Source organism: Lycium barbarum, chromosome 6 (genome assembly GCF_019175385.1).
Source record: "Lycium barbarum isolate Lr01 chromosome 6, ASM1917538v2, whole genome shotgun sequence".
In the NCBI taxonomy this organism is placed as follows: Eukaryota; Viridiplantae; Streptophyta; class Magnoliopsida; order Solanales; family Solanaceae; genus Lycium; species Lycium barbarum.
Window position 1 is genome coordinate 118,403,373 of NC_083342.1, and position 21,805 is coordinate 118,425,177.

A 21,805-nucleotide genomic window follows, 5' to 3' on the forward strand; every position below is an offset into this window, starting at 1 on the left:
AATGATATGGACCACAATTCAGATGGACCTACATGTTTCTTTCCGGGTCAATCGGTGAAATTCGACCCGAAACATAAATAAAGAGATTACACAGGCGAATTCTGTGAAATTGCAGAGAGGAATTAGGGCAAAATGGCGAATTCGAAAATACAAACACCAGCATATCCAAGTGCAGCAAGACTTGCTGATTCTGATTGCTATCCTCAATACACTGCTTCTCTCAAATGTAACACTTTCTTCTTCCAATCATACTATTTTTTTACTTACGAGAAAAAAAAAATTATACTCATGATCATTGTTGGAATTTTGATATGTAATGAATTTTGTGCTATTATATTACTCTTTTCATTATCTGGGTATTGAATTCTTGTGGTTGTTTTGGTAAGAAATTAGGTGTACTTGCTGGAAGAAAAAAAAAACACAGAATTTGAATTGTGCACAACTTATTTGTAAAGATAATTGCATATAGAATTGTCCATAATTTGTTAGAAGTATACTTATTTGTACTTGATTTTTTTTTTTTTTTTTTTTGAAAAACAGAATTTTCTGTTTGAAATTTGAGTTGAGCAGGCCTTATTTGCAAAGATAATTGCATATAAAAGTGTACATAATTTGTTTGAAGAATACTTGGTAATCGATCAAAGAGCAATTAAGATTTAAGTAGCTTGATGCATAACTCTATTATCGAGATGAAGTTTTTTTTGGGGGGGAAGGTTGGAAGGACCTTTGCATTTGGAGCATTTAAGTTTGGTAATCGAGATCGGAGTTGTGTGGTGGAAACTGTGGAAAGTGTTTTTCTATAATACAGATATATTCAAAGACGTATTTACTATCACCGTCATGCAGTTGTTTCAGGCCATTGCTTAATTTGTGAAAGCTTTGCAGGTTTGGAACAGTTTAACTCAGACAAGAGCAAATGTCAAGAACATTTTGATGTTTACAAGGAATGCAAGAAAAAGGAGGTATGCATGTTAACTACAGTTTCTTCCACCTCTATGTATGTAGATGAGGGGTAGTAGTATATGTGCTCTAAATTGTGATAAGAGCACAAGAAATTGTGTTAGGATGAAATCGGTAATGTGCAAGAAAGTACAAAATGCTTTTACCCCTCTGATTTAGAGTAGCTTGCCTTGTAAAGTGGACTTTGAGAGGCTCTCCATGGCCACTTTTAGAGTGGTATTTTTCTTATATGGGTGTGACAGAACTTGTAAAAAACTTTCAGACAAGTTGCTTTGGAACTGTGTTATTAGTGTTGGAAGGAAGCAAGTTTTTTTTAACAGCTTGAAGCAAACAAGCCTAGGTGTAAGATTGAGTACTGATTAAGATTCGTTTAACTGTTACTTAAATTATATAATTTTGCCACCAGCCAGTTCTCAGACCTTAATCTATAGAGAGAACATGCTCTTCTGGTTCTTTTTTGTCACTTCGAGTTATATAGCTCTACATTATTTACTTTAATTGGAGCTCCTTTCAAATTTAATTTTGTTGTGCGTAAGCAGGGAGGTAGTGGTGGGAGGGAAGATACATGACCAAGTAATCAATTCCTATGGTTTCTAGGTGTATTTGAAATTAACATCATGGAATGGCTTTGCTGCTTTATGCTTTAGATAATTGTTTTTAAAAGAATTACCTTTCTTGCGCCTTCAGATTCTTCGTTTAACCTTTTTCTGGGTATAGATTATATTTCAGTTTCATTTTCTGGCATGTTGCAGAGGGAGGCTCGGCTGGAGCGCAATCGAAGTCGATCTTTATTCTCATGAGTCATAACAAATTGAAGTCTACAGTGCTGTCGTTATGTAATATTTATCAGGCTAATAATACTTCATGTAACTTATTCCAAGAAGCAACTGGAATGCAGATCCTTCATGTTAGAATCAAAGTGATCGTGTTTGTTGTAGCCTTTTGGCTCGTTTTTGGTAATAGGTTTATTGATTCTGTTTCACTTCGAATAAATGATGAGGATTGTGTTGAAGATATTTGAATGTTGATAAGGCCGAGTATTGGGAGCTATGTTTTCTATTTTGATAGTTTTCCTTGTGCAACTCTTCTAGTTTCTAATTTCTGTTGTAAACGAAGAAGAGTTATAGACACTGGTGTGGTTAGACTGGCGATTCATGTTCAAGACTTGCCTATACTCGATATGATTCTTTTATCCTCATCCTGATCTTGGCACCGATTGCTAACTAACATCCGTTGCATCTGTGGCAAGTACTTTAAGATCTATTTGCCAGGATCAGAAATAGATAAATGAAAGGAATATGTATCCTTGAGTTTTCTTATGGGTTTTCCATTGTTGCTTTGAGGTATTGTTGAATTCATAATTGAAGAATGGCACGTGTGATCATTTATTGACAGCCCAAGATAACAGAGCAGTAGTTTCTCTTGCTCTACCACTGTATTGCTTTAGGAGACGGCTCGGAAAAAGTAACGTGACTGATGAACTACTCATTAAACCTTTCTTAGATCAATTGAACTTAATGGATTACAGGCATTGACAAATATCAACAACAACAACAAACCCAGTGTAATCCCACGGGGCATTGACAAATATCAAAGAAGAAAAATATGTCAAACTCTTTGGAGATACAGATTAACACCATGCTCAGGTTCTAATACTAATCTAAGAACAGGGCTATGCTGATATTCTGGGGACAACGAAAATGTAAACCTAGAAAGAATCATCGATACAATCACCTTCAGTTCAATCATTGCAAGATTTTGCCCCGCACAGGTTCTACTTCCTATGCCAAATGGTATATAAGCACTTGGGACTTTGCAAGCCTTTGCAATGCCCTTGGCAAATCTTTCTGGATTGAACTGATGAGTATCTGGTCCCCAGAGTTCCTGCTGCTGATGGAGGATTGGGATTGGAATCTCAATGTTAGTTCCTTTTGGAATCTCAATTCTCTTGAAACTTATATCCTGCAATGCTTCTCTCACCACCAAAGCTACTGGTGGGTACAAACGCAAAGTTTCATGGATGATCATTGTCAGCTGCCAATCAAATATGTATACATATTAGGAATCCAGGTATAACATACATGTGAATTTCAATTTTATGGCTATTAGATTACTGCTTACCACTTTCATTTGTCTAAGCATAGCATTGTTTGGAAACTCACTACCACAGACATCAAGCACCTCAGTACGGGCACGAGCTTGCCATTCTGGAAATGCAGCAAGTAACATCAAGCACCACGATGCTGTGAGAGCAGTGTTCTCGTGGCCAGCAAAGTATATGCTCTTGCAATTATCGACAATGAACGTTTCAGGAGAAATGTCAGCTGGTAGTTGATCACCATCACTGTCTTCATAACTTTTAGCCGCATCAAGTATCAGTTGCAGAAGGTCTTTCTCATTAGTAGGGCTTCTTCGTGCTCGTACTATCATCAGTATCCCTTCTTTAATCTCTTTGTCCAATCTCCATATCCCCCTATTATGTTTACTTGGTATATGCCTGTCACAATCCAGCCATTCTGAACATATTGGGAAAAATAACTATTACCATGAGTTTTACTTTAATACTAGGCTTTTCTTGAGAAGGAAAGAGGGAAGTAGCAAGAAGGGATCAATGATTTCAGCCATTTCTAACGAGAAAAAATATCGATACTTGTCACTCTTTAACCCTTCCCCTACACTAGGAAGAGCTAAACATAATTCTAATTTAGCAACATTAGCTTTTTAATTACCTCACTCCAGGAACTCCAATGGGAACTTTGGACATAACCCTTTGAAGGGTTTGAAGTTTTAGGAAGATTTGTTCCCCTTGAGCATAGCTGCTCCCGAAACAAGCCCTTGAGATTATATCTGCTGACAAACTCTTGAGATCATCTTCCACCTTAACCTCCAATTTTCCTTTTGAATTTCTAGCTTTCTCATCCCATAATTCTATCAGTTTACTGGTGGATTCAACCATCAGCTTCACCATCTCCTGTATAATCAGTAGATATTTGTAATTTAGTCTTGCGATCAGCGGCGGAGCTACCCTTATCCAGGGAGATAATTGACACCCATTCGTTGGAAAATTACTGTGTAGATAGGTTAATCTTTTTTAATGTATATATCCTATATGTTGAATCTACTTGGCTTCTTCATGTGTTTGTTTCTTTATATTTTGAATACCCTTAGTGAAAATCATAGCTCCGCGACTGCCTGTGATTAAATTTCTTTAACTTAACAAGTGCATATATCTGTAAGTAGAAATTTATACCTTAACCTTGTTGAGATGGAATTCAGGGGCAATAATCTTTCTCTGATGAGCCCAGTAAGCGCCATTTGAAGAGAAAATGCCTTGGCCTAGTAGAGGGCCATGATCTTTGGATAGGTAAGATGGTTTTCCCAGGTTTAAAGATGTACATTGACTTATTTCTTTCACCATTTCTGCATCAGTTACACATAAAATCTGTATGGTTCCAGCTGAATACATGAATATTGATCCTGTAATATAAAACATTCAAAACCACATCAGCCAAAAATGAAAAAAATTATTGGATAATCAATCACATGAAGGTTGTAGTGTCTCTTTTGTTAGAAGTGCTTTACGAAAAAGTATTTTTAGAGAGAAGCCATTTTTATTTATGTAATCAATTTGAAAAGCAGCTTAGCAATATTAAAACAAAAATTTCTGCTTGTCCAAGGTTCAAGAAGCACAAGCACCTGAAAAAAATAATATTTTCGCTGCTAGTACTACTCAAAAGCACTTTTTCTCCTGAAAATTTGACCACACACCTCAATTCTCTAAAATAAACACTTTTTTTAAATTAAAAAAAAAAGTCACTTAAAAGCTTGGCCAAACAGGTTATAAGACTTGACCATATTCAGTTTGCCACTGTTTTATATGTGAAAAAACTCTGGAAGGCCATGTGTGTTGCAAAGGGTTGTTTTCCTCTACTTCTTGATTATTGGTTTCTGGGCTTGGCTGTTTCTGGTTCTGAAGTTGAATCTTGTTGATATCAGGGAGATTTCCATAGAGAAAAGATGACGAAGAAGGCCCATTAATCCCTTGGATTCGAAGTTTTGATCTTAATTTTCTTGGATGCAAAAGTAAAATATTGATGAGATGTGCAAAGAACGCCAGAGACCCCCCTAAAACCAGTGATAAAATGATCTTGGCTGAAAAAATCAGTAAATGTCCTGTTTCCATTTCAAATTCCTATAAAACTGACGGTTCCAATCTTCTTCTTGTACTGACCAAAAAAAAAAAAAGAAAAAAGAAATTGACAGTTGATAGAATCTGTTATGAATGGATAAAAGGCTTAAATATTTGAGGGGTTGAAATTTTTATTATTTCTGATGCTCTTCCCATTGAATAAAATATGACAAAAAGGTCCTCTCCGTTTGGGTGGATAAGTCGTGAATAATCGCCTAATTATATTTTTGAGCAGTTTTAATCTCAGCCGTGTATTTAACAAGCTCTCAAAAAGACAAAAATGGCAAGGTGTGACACACGTGGTACATTACCATTTACCATGATGAAGTAGATAGTTCCACAGCAATGAAGCTTCTGTTTTCTTTAATAAATCTAATTTCAAGGACAGAATTCTATAAGATACAATATTTACTGAATGCAGGTCAACTAGGGCATTTGGTCTAGTGGTATGATTCTCGCTTAGGGTGCGAGAGGTCCCGAGTTCAATTCTCGGAATGCCCCTTAGTATTTCTTTTTTATCTCCTTTGTCTTTTTGTGGACGTGAGTTCTTTTCTATTGGGGTGGGGTTTTTTTTTTGTTTCTAGATGAACTGATTAAAACTTGGGCCTTCTGCAATAGGACCTCCATCAGGTATTAGTTCAGCTTTCTCTTCTTGTATTGGTAGATTTGATTGTAGTTGGGATTTCTCTTTTTTCAAATTGCTTTTCAATTGCTTAAGGGGCTGAGGATAGTGGAATCCAACCCGCGCCTATTACGTTAGAGATTTTTGTTGCTATGCAAAAGGGAAACAATAATTTTAAGTACCATTGATCATGTTCAAGGAGATGGGAGAAGTAATTATTTTCACAGGTTAGGGAGATTAGGATCACATGTTTGCTCAATGGAGAGAAATTAATCACAACAGAGGGATATTTTCAATCTATGAATTCATATAACGGGTGAAAATTTCCCCTCTTCACAAACTATTCTTATGATGGATCATATGCAATATCTTGACACAAGCTATACTTGAATATCTCTGTAGAACCGACGATAGTCAGGATACCGATTACTCCCTGTATCCGTCCATGCTCGGATGCACCGATCATGATAACGATGATGGCACGAGAGAACGAGCCGGATGGCTTCTCCAACCTCAAAATGTTCGAGCATATACTACAATCCTCCTCTCTAGAAAGTGGTTCGAGGGAAAATGAGCTGACACTAATCAGACTGTGACATTCGCAAAGGTTGTACCTCAAAAACATCATCCAGTGGCTAGGAGGGAGGCTGAGCAGCAGCAGTGCCATCCTGACATATCTGATCACGTGTAAAACAAATATACAGAAAATACCGATGATAAAAAGATACATATTCCCCTGCAACAAATAAAGGCTTTCGTAGTTCATAGTTAGAGTTATCATCTCGATTTGTACTTGATTCGGTGGATTGTGCTTTCGCCAAAAACAAGAGAAGCAGAAAGTTGCAAACCACCTTAGCGTACATAATTGTAGGAAACATGATTGTACTAAATACTAATTAACGTTATATAGAGTAGAGCTGGACTCCGGTCTTTTTATACGGAACATAGCACACTGTGGTGACCAATGCTTTACGTTCAAATTTATGTCTGTTATTTCATCTGGGATGTACGCTAGAGAAGATTGGAGACTGGTTTGTGCAGTTTGTATTTAACTATAGTGTAAGTTCGATTTCACTGTAGTTCTTTCAGTCTCCTTCCCCTTCTCTCATGTAATAGAAGAATTTTCAATAAGCTTTTATGAAATCAATTTATGAAAAAATAACTCTTCAACGCTTATCATGGAAATAGCCTTTGATTGATCGAGGGATACGTTGACTAGGAAAATGCACAAGATGAACAAGCAACTCCACATAATTTGGCATAATGGTAACAAACATATGTTTTTATGAATCCAGACACTTGAGAAGCTCCGCAAAATCTAGCATGTAACTGCTGAAAGATAGAATAGAATATATAACCTTGTCAAAGAATATGGACTATAATGCTCAATAAAAAAGAAATAGGGTTATTTTGAGCCTTAATCCAAAAATAGTGGACCATTTTGGACTTTTTCCCGTCATATTCTACAGAGCCCCCTGCAAAGGGGTCCTCCTCATTCATCTTCTCTCTCGAACAAACAGTGACTCAAACACGGTGGGCAACAATGAGGAGAAGAGCTCTCTGTATTCTGTCAAAAAGACCATTTTCTTCACAACCTGAAATACCCAGTTTGTATTCATTTCTGCAACCTTCAATTTTCTCCTTAAAAAGAACAGAACAACCTTCTACAACCCCACCAAAACCCCATGACCAAACCCCACTAACCTTAACACAAGAACACAAATCCAATCTTGAGTCCAAACTTCAAGATTCCATAAAAGAAAACAATACAGATGAAGCTTGGAAATCATTCAAGACCCTTTCAAATTACTCTGCTTACCCAAGTAAGTCACTTATCAATTCACTCATCACTCATTTGTCATCACTGAATGATACCCATAATATAAAAAGAGCATTTGCATCAGTTGTATTCTTGTTAGAGAAGAAACAAGAATTGTTACAGCCTGAAACTGTACATGTGTTGTTGAAATCAATGAGAGATGTTAATACTGCTGCTCCTGCTTTTGCATTAGTGAAGTGTATGTTCAAGAACAGATTTTTCATCAGTTTTAGTTTGTGGGGTGATGTTCTTGTGGAGATTTGTAGGAAAAATGGTAACTTTGGTGGGTTTTTACAAGTTTTCAATGAGAATTGTAGGATTGCTATTGATGAGAAGTTGAGTTTCTTGAAACCTAGTTTGGCAGCTTGTAATGCTGCACTTGAATGTTGTTGTCGTGAGCTTGAATCGGTTACTGATGCGGAGAAAGTGGTGGAGACCATGTCAGTTTTGGGTGTTAGGCCTGATGAATATAGTTTTGGGTTATTAGCTTATTTGTATGCATTGAAGGGTCTTAAAGAGAAAATTGATGAATTAGAAGGTTTAATACGTGGATTTGGTTTCCCGGATAAAGGGGTTTTTCGTAGTAATTTGATTAGTGGGTTTGTAAAGTGTGGTAATTTTGCGTCTGTTTCAGCAACTGTTCTTCAAGGTGCAAGAGAAACGGGTGGACAAGGATTATGTTTTGGAGAAGGAACTTATAATGAAGCAGTAAGTGGATTTCTTCAAAATGGGAGCATAAAAGAATTAGCTACTTTGATTGGTGAAACTCAGACCTTGGAATCTCCATCCATGATTGTTGAGAGATCCGTTGGATATGGCGTCATAAATGCTTGCATTAATCTTGGGTTATTGGACAAGGCACACACGATATTTGATGAAATGAATGCTCAGGGGGCTTCTTTAGGTCTTGGAGTTTACCTCCCAATATTGAAGGCATATTGCAAAGAGCAAAAAACCGCTGAAGCTGCTCAACTGGTGACAGACATAAGCAGTTTAGGCCTCCAATTGGATGTTGCTACCTATGATGCTCTAATTGAAGCGTCAATGTCATGCCAAGATTTTCAGTCTGCATTTTCTATGTTTAGGGACATGAGAGAAGCAAGAATACCTGACTTGCAAGGGAGTTACTTGACAATCATGACTGGTTTAACTGAAAGCCATCGACCTGAGCTCATGGCAGCTTACTTGGATGAGATTGTGGAAGATCCTAGGATTGAAATTGGAACACATGATTGGAATTCCATCATCCATGCCTTCTGCAAGGCTGGACGGCTGGAAGATGCTAGGAGGACTTTCAGGAGAATGACCTTCCTTCAGTTTGAACCAAATGAGCAGACATATCTTTCTCTTATAAATGGATATGTGACAGTGGAGAAGTATTTCAATGTTTTGGTGCTGTGGAACGAAGTCAAAAGAAAGGTTTCAGCAGAAGAGGAGAAGAAGTTGAAATTAGATAATACCTTGGTTGATGCATTTCTGTATGCGTTGGTCAAAGGGGGCTTCTTTGATGCAGTAATGCAAGTTGTGGAGAAATCTCAAGAGATGAAGATATTTGTTGATAAATGGAGATATAAACAAGCATTCATGGAGAAACATAAGAAACTCAGAGTTTCAAAGTTAAGAAGGAAAAATCGCGGTAAAATGGAGGCACTTATTGCTTTCAAAAATTGGGCTGGTTTGAGTGCTTGATGGGACTCATATCTAAAATACTCAACTTAACGTCAAACGCTAACTTGGATTTTAGGGCTTTTGATGCTGACACAGCAAGTGGCAAATTGCTTTTCAAGAAACTCGCCTGGTAAAGATTATGAGCTGCGGTGCTTGCTAAACTATATGGAAAGTTGTGATCTAACTTCCAAGAAGCAGAATTATACTCCGGGTAAAACGCCAGTCTGTTCAAGCCAAATGCTGCAGAAGCACTCCATAGACCACTATTCCGACCTGGCTATGATCAACATACTCTAGAAGGTGCTATATCATGAAACCTTTCTGCTTTGTTGTAACACACTTGTATAAGATTTTTCCATTACTCTCAGTCGGAGAAATTGGCATGCCGAAACCAGAAGCAGTGAAAGAATGTACCCCCATGCTTGTAGAGAAACTCAACAAAATATTTAATTTACTTACAAATGCATAACATCCTTGGTTGGTTCGTTAATCAGCAGCAGTTCCTTTTGATGCTGTTACTGGCCAAAATGTTGTATGGTCAGAGTATTTTGTTGTTCAACTCTTGAATAGGTGTAGCAGATATCTGACGAGGAGCTTTTTGTGCCAGTACAAATTGTAAGAGTTGCTCCCTCTCTCTCTAGTGCGGTAAGATGTTATGAAGTTTGTTTTTTTCTTATAAGAAAAAAGTCATTTGTTTTTTACCTTCTTGGCTGCTTTTACAATTGTTTGATGATATGGATGCCCTTATGTTAAGTTGTTTTCTTGGGATTCCAAGAGAGGAAGCAGAGGATCAATTATGTGCTATCGAAATTGAACATGATTCTTCTGTAGTTGCATTGGTCGTTGCTGGACTTGTGTCCAAAAGGGAAAAGTTACCTGAAATTCAACTTTTGGTTCTTCGGTTAGCATGACTGTCGACAGCTGTTATTTATTACTTTGTGTTTGTTAAGCGTAGGGATGTAGGTAGAATTAGTTAATGTTCATCTTCAATCTAGTTATGCTGATTTCTATTGTGTAATCGTCGTGCTTGAACAGCCAGTCTGCCATCTTTTTGTAGAAATGATTTAGTGACTATATAACTGAGTAGTGGTATTTAAAAACATTTTCGCTGCCTCTTCAAAAGAATCTGAACATTTGATGATAACCTTGATTTGGAAGAACTTTTTAGAAGAGGAACTTATCAAAGCGTAGCTCTTTAGAGGAGGAGCTTCAGAAATGCACTTAACCTAAGAAATTTACGTAGCAGCATGTCACATTACTTCGTTGATGTAGTAAGGTTATTCATTAATGGGCATCAAGAAGATGCAGAAATTACAAAAGACTGCAATTTTTTTTTAGCTCCAGTACGTACAAAACCTTATGCTAGACTTATGGAGCTAAAGGTCTAAAATCTGATCTGGGGTATTAACAGGGGAAAGACTTAGCTAAACAAAATAATTAAACATCTAGCTTTAAGAGCATGGTTTGGGGTTGAGACTCCATCAAAACATCTGCAATTCCTTTCTGTCCAAGCACATCAAAGCTTGTCGCATTACTTTGTCATAACTTTTAATGCTGTCTAGTGATCAACCAATGGATTAAATTTTGTTCCTGTTGTTTGAAAATGTAATCTCAATAACCATGGGATTTGCTTTCTGGGTCGAGCTCGTCACACGGGGCTTGCCTAGTGCGGGTTATCTCTCCTGTGTGGTTTGCGGGCTATTACGCAGGAGCGGGGTTTACCCTGTGCGCACCCGAAGGGTAGAGGCTGCTGGTTCCCTTGTCATAAAAAAAAAATAACCATGATCATCCAATAAATTAATATTCTTAGGGGTGTGTGGGGGGGTGGAGGGAAATTACATGTTTTTAGAAGTTCACCTTTTTAAGTTTCTTGTCATACAACATTAATAAGTAAAAGAAATTAGTCATTATGATTAGTGATTGATGGACAATCCTATTAGCTATTCATTAGCGCTTGTTTTATCATTGTATATGAGTCCTATTTCACCCCAGATGATTCCTTAGGGTTTGGTTTATCTGAACTTCAGTGGCATACTCTGGGAATTTTTAGTAGCGGTGTCAGCCTATTATCGCTATTCGTCTTTGAGTTTAGGAGTGACTGTTTCAAGGTTCTCCATCATGTCTCAAATTGATATTTACATTATTTACAAGCGATGCCTACTGCTGGAAGTAAGTATGGGTATCTCAAAAGGACCGGAAGAAAGTATGGGTATCTCAAAAGGGAGAGTGTCCCTCATAGGTTAGGAAGAGCTTGTTGAATCTATTGTTTCTGCACGGGTGAGGATTGATGATACAATCAAGATCCCTTCTCTCTGGAATCTTCTGTTTCTGCTCTCAGTTTGTAAAGGGAAGAGCTTATTGAAGCTGGGAAGATACACCTAATTATTTTCTTCATTTTGTGGGCGAAATATCCTCAAGACGGACAGTGGTTTTGATAGTTGACACGCTTTAGGCTAATTTCTGTTCTCCATAATGTTTCTGTTAACCTATTGTATGTATGCATATTTTTTAGCAAAATATTATTTACAGACGCATGTAAGGAGTGGTACATTGAGTGGAAAATGACAATAAGTTGAACAAACAAGTTTATTGAAGAATGATGAGTGTTTCTGAACTCTACAGATACAACTCTCTTGTATCTATTTCCTTTCTGGATGAGTTGTGTACTTACATATGTTTAAGAGAAGTGTGTTCTGTCAAGTGTTAACATTGTCATGCTTGGAGAAAATCTTGAAAACAAGGATTTTTTTTATGCCGCATTTACTATATTGTTGTAGTCCAATAGTATAATTCTACATTATAATTCAAATTAGTCACTAAATCCACTTTCATAGTGTTGACAGAACTCTTGATTTTATTTGGATAGAGTCACAAGAACCTTAAGCATATGGAAAGAACACAAATTTCAATTTCCTATTAAGAATCTCCTTCAAAAAATTTATCTAGTTATTTTCCAAGAGTTTTTTTTTTTGGCCTTCTTCTAAAGGCATAGATATTTTGCTGTTCTACTTTATCTGCTGAGTGCACGAATGAGTACTGTCATGGGCGGCTTTCCAGCCATGCCCCATGACCCCTTGGGCGCGCCCCATGGCGCCATGGCAAGCCTCTCAGCGCCTAGCGCCATGGACGGCCCCGTGGTCTCGGACGCCCCAAGTGACAAGGTTGCTTCTGCCTATGTCGCCCCATCAATTTCCCTCGCGCGCGCCCCTGTGCGGGCCGTGCCCCAACGCGTGCCCAGCGCCCAATGTCAGTGCAGCCCAGCTACAGTGCCAGCGCCCAGCACCTAGCGCCCGCGCCCCAGTGCGCGCGCGCACCGTGCCCTGCGCGCATGACAGTGCCCCGACCGAGGGTGCACATGGACCTGCTCTAGTTAGGTCTCTTTTGTTGTAATTATAGAGTAGTTTACTTTATGTAATTTTGGTTGTGTTTCTCTAGCAAAACCATGTCTAGCTCTATGACTTGGGTTTTTATTTTTAAAGCATTATTAGGGGGGATCAAACAATCAAAACTTTCAAGCAAGCAATCAATTCTCTGTACTGGTGTCTCTCCCCCTCGACACCGCTTGCTCTCATTGTAATCAATTTTCATTAATGCAAACAAGCTCTCTTTCTTTCTCATTCTCAATTCACTTTTCTGTTCTCTCAATTGTTCCTGACATTGGTTTTCCCGCACGGCACTGACAGTCTCGTCTAGCGTGCGGAGGGGACCCCGGTTGGCGGATAGCAACTTTGGAATCTTCGGTTGCTTAGCCTTACGTCGCCCTTCCAAGAAGTCTCAGGAAGGCGCCGCGTAACAGTTGGTATCAGAGCTTAGGCTCAACATCGGACGAGGGAACACGTTGCTATTGTCATCATTTTCTGACCATGGTGAACCATGGAGACCGCCTCTTGATTTTGGAAACGGCGGTCAACAGATTTCGACCCGTGCCTGAAAGGGTGGAGGACCTGGACCGCAGGATGCGGCAGGCCGAACAAGACATTGTAAACATTGCTACTGACACTGATGCAGCCGCACAGGCGGCCGCCACACAAAGAGATGAGGACCTAGCCCATAGGACTCAGGAGGCAGATAGATTGACTGCCATGCAAGTAACCATCGACAATTTGACTAATCAGATCAATGTTGTCAATGCTGCCTTACAAGGCCTACTCCGAGGAGGGGGCAATCCCATTGGGGGCGCGGCAAACATTGCCCTGGCACCCCAGAAACTCAAGATTCCTGAACCAAAGCCCTACCAGGGTTCTCGAAATGCCAAAGAAGTGGAAAATTTTATCTTTGACATCGAGCAGTACTTTGACGCTGTGGGCGAACTGGAAGAGCCAAAGAAGGTCGCAACTGCTGCCATGTATCTACAAGGCGACGCCAAACTCTGGTGGCGTGTTAAATATGAAGCCATAAAAGCGGGCGAGGATGCCCTTGAGACATGGGAAGAACTAAAAGCAGCCATCCGCTTACAGTTCTTCCCCGAGAACGTCGAGTATAATGCACGGAGGAAACTTCGGGAGCTCAGGCAAACGAAGTCAGTCCGAGATTATGTTCGCGAGTTCTCTGCCCTCATGCTGAACATAAGGGACATGGGCGACAAGGACAAACTTTTCACGTTCATGGAAGGCTTGAAACCCTATGCCCGCATGGAAATACAAAGACAGAGGGTGGATACCTTGCCCAAGGCCATCCAAGCTGCGGAATGCCTCAGTGACTATCAAGTGGATGCTCGAAAGGATAAACCTCAACCACCAGCCCGTGGGGGATTCAAAGGGGGCCAATCCTACAATGCTGGCCCCAGCAGAAGTGGGGGAGATCGTAGTGCGACCAAATCAAAAGGTTCTTCCTCAGGCAGCAATAGTGCTGCGTCTCATAATAATGATCGGGGGCGGAAGCCCCCCTCAGGATGTCGTCATTGCGGCGGACCACATTGGAACAATGAATGCCCACAGGCACAGATGAACGCCCATCAAATTTTGGATGATGGGACGGATGATGAGGATGATGCGGATCAGACAGAACCAATAGGTGCCTTCAATGCACTTGTTTGTTCCCTTTCCAGTGCTGTAGAAGGCACCAGTGCCGGCATATGCAAAAAGAAAGACCCAAGCTCAACTACCAAGAAGGGAAAAGCAAAGGCAGGCAACGGGCCTCCTCCCAGAAAGGAGAAGACCCTGATGTTTGTCGACTTGAGAGTAAATGGCAAGCCTATTAAGGCCATGATAGACACAGGTGCTACGCACAATTACTTGGCCACCACAGAAGTAGAACGCCTTGGTCTAGTTGTTGGAAAGGGTAAGGGTCGTGTCAAAGCTATCAACTCGCCACCCCAATTGGTGGGCGGAATAGCCAAAGGAGTGCCGGTAAAGATGGGTCCTTATGAAGGCAAGTTCGACTTGCGGGTTGTGATCATTGACGATTTCGACTTGATAGTGGGGTTGGAATTCATGAGGCAAACTAACATCATTCCCATACCCTATGCGGACATGCTTCTGATGATGGGAGCAAACGGGGCCAAACCTTGCATTGTCCCGTGCACAACCATAAAGATGGCATCAGGAAATATCTCTGCATTGCAACTGAAGAAGGGGGTCCATCGACAAGAACCCACGTTCCTGGCTACCCTTTGCAATGAAGAGATTGAGTCTTCTTCAGGCCCCATTCCAACGCCTGTGAAGGAGCTCATGAAGGAGTTTGAGGATGTCATGCCACAAGACATGCCGAAGCGACTCCCGCCTAGGCGGACGGTCGATCATGAAATTGAATTGGTGCCTGGCGCGAAGCCACCTGCCCGCGCACCCTACAGAATGTCACAACCCGAACTCACCGAGCTTCGGAGACAATTGACGGAGATGCTGGACACGGGGATCATCGTTCCCTCCAAATCACCTTATGGGTCACCTGTACTATTCCAAAAGAAACATGACGGTACCCTAAGGCTCTGTGTTGACTATCGAGCTCTCAACAAGATCACCGTGAAGAACAAGTATCCCATACCACTAATGGCGGACTTGTTTGATAGACTGGGCGGAGCCACAGTGTTCACCAAAGTAGACCTGAAGACAGGTTATTGGCAAGTCCGCATTGCTGAAGGAGACGAGTCCAAGACGACATGTGTAACCAGATATGGCTCGTTCGACTTCCTGGTCATGCCGTTCGGCTTGACCAATGCTCCGACCACGTTTTGCACCCTAATGAACCAGGTCTTTCGAGAATACATTGATGAATTTGTGGTAGTATACCTGGACGACATTGTGGTGTACAGCAAAACGTTAGGCGAACACCTGGAGCACCTGAGGAAAGTCCTAACTCGGTTGCGAGAGCATGAATTGTACGTAAAGCTGTCCAAATGCTCTTTTGCCCAAAAACAGATTGACTTCCTCGGGCATGTTGTTGAAGAAGGCCGCATCAAGATGGACCAACAAAAGATCAGGGCTATCACAGATTGGCCACCACCCAAGGATATCCATGCCGTGAGGGCTTTCCTTGGCCTATGCAACTTTTATCGACGGTTCGTCAAGGATTACTCCCTCATTGCATTACCACTGACGGAACTCCTCAAGAAGATCACACCTTGGGATTGGTCGCCAAAGAGAGCAGACGCTTTCAATTCACTAAAAGCGGCTATGTCTAGTAGCCCTGTCTTGGCCTTGCCTGATTTGACCAAACCTTTCGAGGTGGAAACGGATGCCTCCGACTACGCCTTGGGTGGAGTCTTGCTACAAGAGGGGCACCCGGTGGCCTACGAGAGTAGAAAGTTGAAGGATGCAGAACGGCGCTATGCGGCTCACGAGAAAGAATTATTGGCTGTTGTCCACTGCTTGCGCCTTTGGAGGCACTATCTTCTGGGATCCCCATTTGTGGTGAAGACGGATAACACGGCTGTCAGTCACTTCATGACCCAGCCAAGTCTAAATGGCCGCCAGGCCAGATGGCAGGAGCTCCTAGCGGAATTTCACTTCAATCTGGAATACCGAAGTGGGAAGACCAACCATGTTGCGGATGCACTTAGCCGAAGGGCCGATCTAGCATCGGTATGCTTGCTCGCCACCCTCAGGGGGAGCGAAGTAGCTACCACCATAAAAGATCAAATCCAGGATCTTCTCACCAAAGACCCTTCGGCACAGTACTTGGTCGACCTAGCAGGTCAAGGGAAAACTCGCCAGTTCTACATGGAGGACGGGTTCTTGAAGGCAAAAGGAAACCGCCTTTATGTTCCTAAAGGAGGAGATTTGCGGAGAACTCTCCTAATGGAATGTCACGATACTCTATGGGCAGGCCACCCAGGAGAAGAGCGTACCATGGCACTGCTACGCCGTGCATATTATTGGCCCCAGATGGCAGATGATGTCGCTCAGTATGTGAAGACTTGCCTAGTATGCCAGAAAGACAAGTCCGATCGCTTGACACAAGCGGGCTTGTTGGAGCCATTACCTGTCCCAAAGAGGCCTTGGGAAAGCGTCTCATTGGATTTCATCACCGGCTTGCCCAAGGTTGGAGATCTCACGACTATCTTGGTCGTGGTTGATCGGTTTTCCAAATATGCTACTTTCATTGCAGCACCCAAGTATATATCAGCAGAGGAGACAGCTCGACTCTTCTTCACCCATGTTGTCAAATATTGGGGTCTGCCCAAGGATATTGTTAGCGATCGTGACTCTCGCTTCACTAGCAACTTTTGGACCCAGCTCTTTAAGTGCTTGGGGTCTAAATTGAGTCACAGCTCGAGTTTTCACCCACAATCCGATGGCCAGACGGAGCGGTTCAATGGCATGTTGGAGGAATACTTGCGGCACTTTGTTACCGGCTCGCAGAAGAATTGGGTGAAGCTATTGGATGCGGCCCAACTGTGTTTCAACTCACAAAAGAGCTCTAGCACAAACAGGAGCGCTTTTGAAATTGTTACCGGGCAGCAACCGCTACTCCCACACACTGTGAATGCCCCAAACATGGCCAAATCTCCACGAGCAGCTAGCTTCTCGAAAGAATGGAAGCAGAATTTAGAGATAGTGCGGAGCTATCTAGTGAAGGCACAAAAGCGGATGAAGAGGCATGCAGATCAAAATCGCCGCTTTGTGGAATATCAGGTTGGGGACAAGGTGATGGTGAAGATCCCAAAGAGATACCTATTTGCAGGGGTCCATGACCCCCGCCTGTTGCAAAATTACATTGGCCCTCTGTCCATTGAGAGGCGCATTGGGAAGGTAGCATACCGGGTGGATACCCCAGCTTGGTGGAAGATTCATCCTGTGTTCCATGTCAGTCTTCTAAAGCCTTTTCGAGAAGACAAAGAAGATCCTTCACGCAGCCAGCTCACAATACCCAGTATCCGAGGCCCACAAGCAACTGGAAAAAAGATAGTAGAAGCCATCCTCAACGATCGAGTCATACATGCCTCAAGAAAAGATCACCAAGAGTTCCTGGTGAAATGGTTGGGATGTGATGCCGAAGAGAATACATGGGAGAGAGGCACCAGCCTCAAAGCCTACAAGCACCTGATCGATGACTATCTTGCAAACAAGGCGCCGAGGACGTCGCCAACTCAGGTGGGGGAGAATGTCATGGGCGGCTTTCCAGCCATGCCCCATGACCCCTTGGGCGCGCCCCATGGCGCCATGGCAAGCCTCTCAGCGCCTAGCGCCATGGACGGCCCCGTGGTCTCGGACGCCCCAAGTGACAAGGTTGCTTCTGCCTATGTCGCCTCATCAATTTCCCTCGCGCGCGCCCCTGTGCGGGCCGTGCCCCAACGCGTGCCCAGCGCCCAATGTCAGTGCAGCCCAGCTACAGTGCCAGCGCCCAGCACCTAGCGCCCGCGCCCCAGTGCGCGCGCGCACCGTGCCCTGCGCGCATGACAGTGCCCCGACCGAGGGTGCACATGGACCTGCTCTAGTTAGGTCTCTTTTGTTGTAATTATAGAGTAGTTTACTTTATGTAATTTTGGTTGTGTTTCTCTAGCAAAACCATGTCTAGCTCTATGACTTGGGTTTTTATTTTTAAAGCATTATTAGGGGGGATCAAACAATCAAAACTTTCAAGCAAGCAATCAATTCTCTGTACTGGTGTCTCTCCCCCTCGACACCGCTTGCTCTCATTGTAATCAATTTTCATTAATGCAAACAAGCTCTCTTTCTTTCTCATTCTCAATTCACTTTTCTGTTCTCTCAATTGTTCCTGACATTGGTTTTCCCGCACGGCACTGACAGTCTCGTCTAGCGTGCGGAGGGGACCCCGGTTGGCGGATAGCAACTTTGGAATCTTCGGTTGCTTAGCCTTACGTCGCCCTTCCAAGAAGTCTCAGGAAGGCGCCGCGTAACAGTACATGTGATGCTGCACAGACACTAGTAATGACACCCAAATAGACAAGTTCCTTGGTCAAGACTCCAGTTGGATTGTCAGATTCTCCCACTTGTTTCCTTGCTGCATTCACACTTTACCATCTCTACTAGATTTTTGCGAAATTCTTTTGGTTTTTCATCCGGTGCTCGGTATTCGTATTGGGGCTTAACTAAATCTGAATTCACGCTGGAAAGTTTGACATTGGGTTTAAAGTGTTCCCTAACAAAGGCGACTTTGTAACCACCATGTATCTAAATACAGTTGAGTGTATGTTTTATGTAGTAACGATTTAGAGATATTTATATAATTAGGTACTACCTTATAAGGTAATTACATATACATCATTGTGACACTTAATTAATGATAAAAATAGTAACTGGCCTAAAAGTACAGAAATTCTTGGTAAGCTAAACATTATTATGGCCTAAAAGGACTCATGCTTGCATATGTTTGTATATATTATATGGGGTTATGGGACTAATTTATCGCAAACCACGAGCAATGGGAGTTTCTTTGCTTTGTTTGTTGCCTGTTTCTGTAGTGATCACATTTTCATTAACAATGTTTGGTAACTTTTATCTCTTGTACAGATCTGTATAAATTATTTCGAGTAAATACTCAAAATATTCCCCAACGTTGATCAAAATTCCAACTACACACCTAACTTTTGCGTTGTCCTATTATCCCCTGGACAATTTTTTTCAGTATTAAAATGCCCCTTTTTTGCTGATGTGGACAAGAGCGTGACCACACTGCTCAGTGGCGCGTTATAGCCTTTAAAAAAAGCATCTGACGTGTTTTAAAATGCCAACTGGACTGCCACATAGATGCCACATAGATAAATTTAAATTCCCTCCATTTTTAGGCTACTTCATCTTTTTCTTCACCCTATTTAATACCCATCTCCATTTTTTTTTTGTCAAAATAACACCCATTATAAATTCATAAAACATAAAAAATAATACCCCCACGAAAAAGTACTATATAGCAAATTAATATCACTAAAAGAAAAGATCATCTAAGATCTCATAAAATAAACAAAAAATCAATTTCAAGACCCAAATTTCTCACAAATCTTAGCAGATCTTCGAAGTCTCTTGCTTTTAGGCTTTGTCTTCACATTGATAAATTTAGAGCTAGGATAGTGATTATTCTTATAATCACTGTTTTCTCAAATCAAATTCAAAAAAAAAAAAAAAAAAAAAAGAAAAAAAAATGAAAAATCTGAAAAAAAAAAAAAAAAAAAAAACAAGGTTGAAAAATCTAAATTTGTTAAAGAAAATCTGATTAGAAGTTGCTTGTTTGGAGTTGCTACTTGTTGCTTGGTTGGAGATTCTTTGAGTTGATTTGGGGAGAAAATTAAACTCCATTGCTAGGAATTTGGAGAAAGCTATGAAGAACACCAAGTGGGTTTCTTTAAATTCTTGATTGTTTGATCAAATTAATGGATGAACTTTGTTCTACTTTGTGTTAGGAAGCTTCCTTTCACATTTGGGTTTGTTTGGATCAAATTTGAGGGCGTTGATGTGATTTTTTTTTTCCAACTCCTAATGAAGATGTTGATGAAGATGAAGGAGAATTGGATATGGGTTTTCGGATCCTCATATTGAAAATGGAGTATGGAAAATTGAGAGTTTTTTTTTTTTTTTGAAGAAGAAGAAGAGTAGATGGAGGGAGGAAAGGGGGAAATTAATAAAAAATGGAGGGAAATTAAAGATGTGGCACGTGGGCCAGACGCGTGTGAACAAGCGTCTGTTAATAATTGGAGTTGTCATATTGGACTGTCACATCAGCAAAAAAGGGGCATTTTAATACTGAAAAAATTGTCCAGGAGGATAATAGGATCAACGCAAAAGTTAGATGTGTAATTGGAATTTTGGTCAAACGTTAAGGGGTATTTTGAGTATTTACTCAATTATTTCTGGTCCCAAACCTTTGTAGTTACTATTATTATTTTATTATTATATGAGATATACGAGTAACACACATATTTGAGAATTAGTTCTTGATAAGAAGAAAAGGGAGGCAAGTAGTCAAATTTCATTCGATAACTTGCAGTACTTTATTTCAATATCCTTGTCAGATTTATCATTTTGTAAACTTAAAAGTGAAAAGTAGAGACATCTTATATTATTGTGGTCCGTATCATCAAATTATATTCGGTTCACATAAAGTAAACTGTTTGATGTTTTATGAATATCTTGCCGAACTTGCTTCGAATTAGAACCAATCTTTTTCAAAATAAAATAAAATATTTAGATGGAATTTTCCTTTCCAATAATCGCCATAAAAAAATGGGCAATTCGCAGAATTGCCCTTTTTTGGGGTGCTCTTTAAATTTTGCCCTCCATATTTAAAATCTTTAAGTTTTGCCCTTCGGCTAAACCCCATGGGTTCCAGGTTCGAACCCCCACACAGTCAAAATTTAAAAAAAAAATCCGCAAGACAGAGTTTAAATAAGCTATGCCCCCACCGACATACACTTGTGAAGGAATTACCAAATTTATGTCGGATCCGGCATCTTATGCCGGACCCGGCATCTTATGCCAAGTTTGCCCATAAGGCATAAGTATGTCGGGTCCAACATAAATTTGGTAATTCCTTCACAAGTTTATGCCGGATCCGGCATAAAAGTTTGTCCATTAAAAGTATGCCCCCAACGGCATAAACTTGTTAAGGAATTACCAAACTTATGCCGGTCCCGGCATACTTATGCCTTATGGGCAGACTTGGCATAAGTATGCCGGGTCCGGCATAACTTTGGTAATTTCTTCACAAGTTTATGCCGAGTCCGACATCAAAGTTTGCCCATTAAAAGTATGCCCCCACCGGATGAGGGTACCTAGGAAGAATTTCATTGTCCTCCTTCCAATATTATTACAGAACTAAAAGGCTTCATGGTAAAAACTTTGTGCGTGGCCTCTTCCACTCATCGTCATGCAAATGCTGTCAACAATTATCATAGTGTTAATACTCATGAAAAACTAGGCTTAGATATAATGGAACAAAATCACAACAACTACTCTTTTCTAACACTACCCTATAATATATTAACAAGAGCAGTTATAATATATCCAATACAGGAAATGTAGCAAAGAAAGTCTTTAGGCCACATTGACAGAAAAACCACTTGAATCACAAAGTCTGTAAAAAGTTGACATGAGATCTCAAAGTTATGTCGGGCCCGGCATAAACTTATGAAGGAATTACCAAAGTTATGCCGGAC

The 21,805-nt window shown here is 40.8% G+C and overlaps 3 protein-coding genes and 1 non-coding gene across 4 annotated transcripts; 3 read left to right on the forward strand and 1 right to left on the reverse strand.

The window, feature by feature from the left end:
• Positions 1-68: 68 nt before the first annotated feature.
• On the forward strand, positions 69-2,122 carry LOC132645828 (cytochrome c oxidase-assembly factor COX23, mitochondrial). The gene is made up of 3 exons (XM_060363047.1): positions 69-226; positions 886-962; positions 1,713-2,122. Exons 1-3 carry the CDS (start codon positions 133-135, stop codon positions 1,758-1,760), a joined length of 219 nt encoding a protein of 72 aa, XP_060219030.1. The 5' UTR covers positions 69-132; the 3' UTR covers positions 1,761-2,122.
• A 296-nt stretch (positions 2,123-2,418) lies between these two features.
• On the reverse strand, positions 2,419-5,362 carry LOC132645827 (cytochrome P450 714C2-like). The gene is made up of 5 exons (XM_060363046.1): positions 4,813-5,362; positions 4,211-4,437; positions 3,690-3,931; positions 3,082-3,457; positions 2,419-2,994 (listed from the first exon to the last, which is right to left on the reverse strand). The coding sequence occupies exons 1-5, from the start codon at positions 5,141-5,143 to the stop codon at positions 2,569-2,571; spliced, it is 1,602 nt and encodes a 533-aa protein (XP_060219029.1). The 5' UTR covers positions 5,144-5,362; the 3' UTR covers positions 2,419-2,568.
• Positions 5,363-5,578: 216 nt separating this feature from the next.
• On the forward strand, positions 5,579-5,650 carry TRNAP-AGG (transfer RNA proline (anticodon AGG)). Its single transcript has one exon. It is a non-coding gene; the product is annotated as a tRNA-Pro (tRNA).
• A 1,588-nt stretch (positions 5,651-7,238) lies between these two features.
• On the forward strand, positions 7,239-9,959 carry LOC132645830 (pentatricopeptide repeat-containing protein At1g69290). Its single transcript, XM_060363048.1, has one exon. It carries the CDS (start codon positions 7,315-7,317, stop codon positions 9,277-9,279), a length of 1,965 nt encoding a protein of 654 aa, XP_060219031.1. The 5' UTR covers positions 7,239-7,314; the 3' UTR covers positions 9,280-9,959.
• The last annotated feature ends 11,846 nt before the right edge of the window (positions 9,960-21,805 follow it).

Excerpts from the sequence above, each read along its gene's own strand:
- LOC132645830 (XM_060363048.1), top strand. The coding sequence starts at position 7,315 with ATGAGGAGAAGAGCTCTCTGTATTCTGTCAAAAAGACCATTTTCTTCA.
- LOC132645827 (XM_060363046.1), bottom strand. The coding sequence starts at position 5,143 with ATGGAAACAGGACATTTACTGATTTTTTCAGCCAAGATCATTTTATCA. Across the intron at positions 4,438-4,812 it reads ACAGTGGCAAACTGAATATG|GATCAATATTCATGTATTCA; the intron begins GTCAAGTCTTAT and ends TTTATATTACAG. Across the intron at positions 3,458-3,689 it reads ATTGGAGTTCCTGGAGTGAG|GCATATACCAAGTAAACATA; the intron begins GTAATTAAAAAG and ends GGATTGTGACAG.
- LOC132645828 (XM_060363047.1), top strand. The coding sequence starts at position 133 with ATGGCGAATTCGAAAATACAAACACCAGCATATCCAAGTGCAGCAAGA. Across the intron at positions 227-885 it reads ATACACTGCTTCTCTCAAAT|GTTTGGAACAGTTTAACTCA; the intron begins GTAACACTTTCT and ends AAAGCTTTGCAG. Across the intron at positions 963-1,712 it reads AGGAATGCAAGAAAAAGGAG|AGGGAGGCTCGGCTGGAGCG; the intron begins GTATGCATGTTA and ends GGCATGTTGCAG.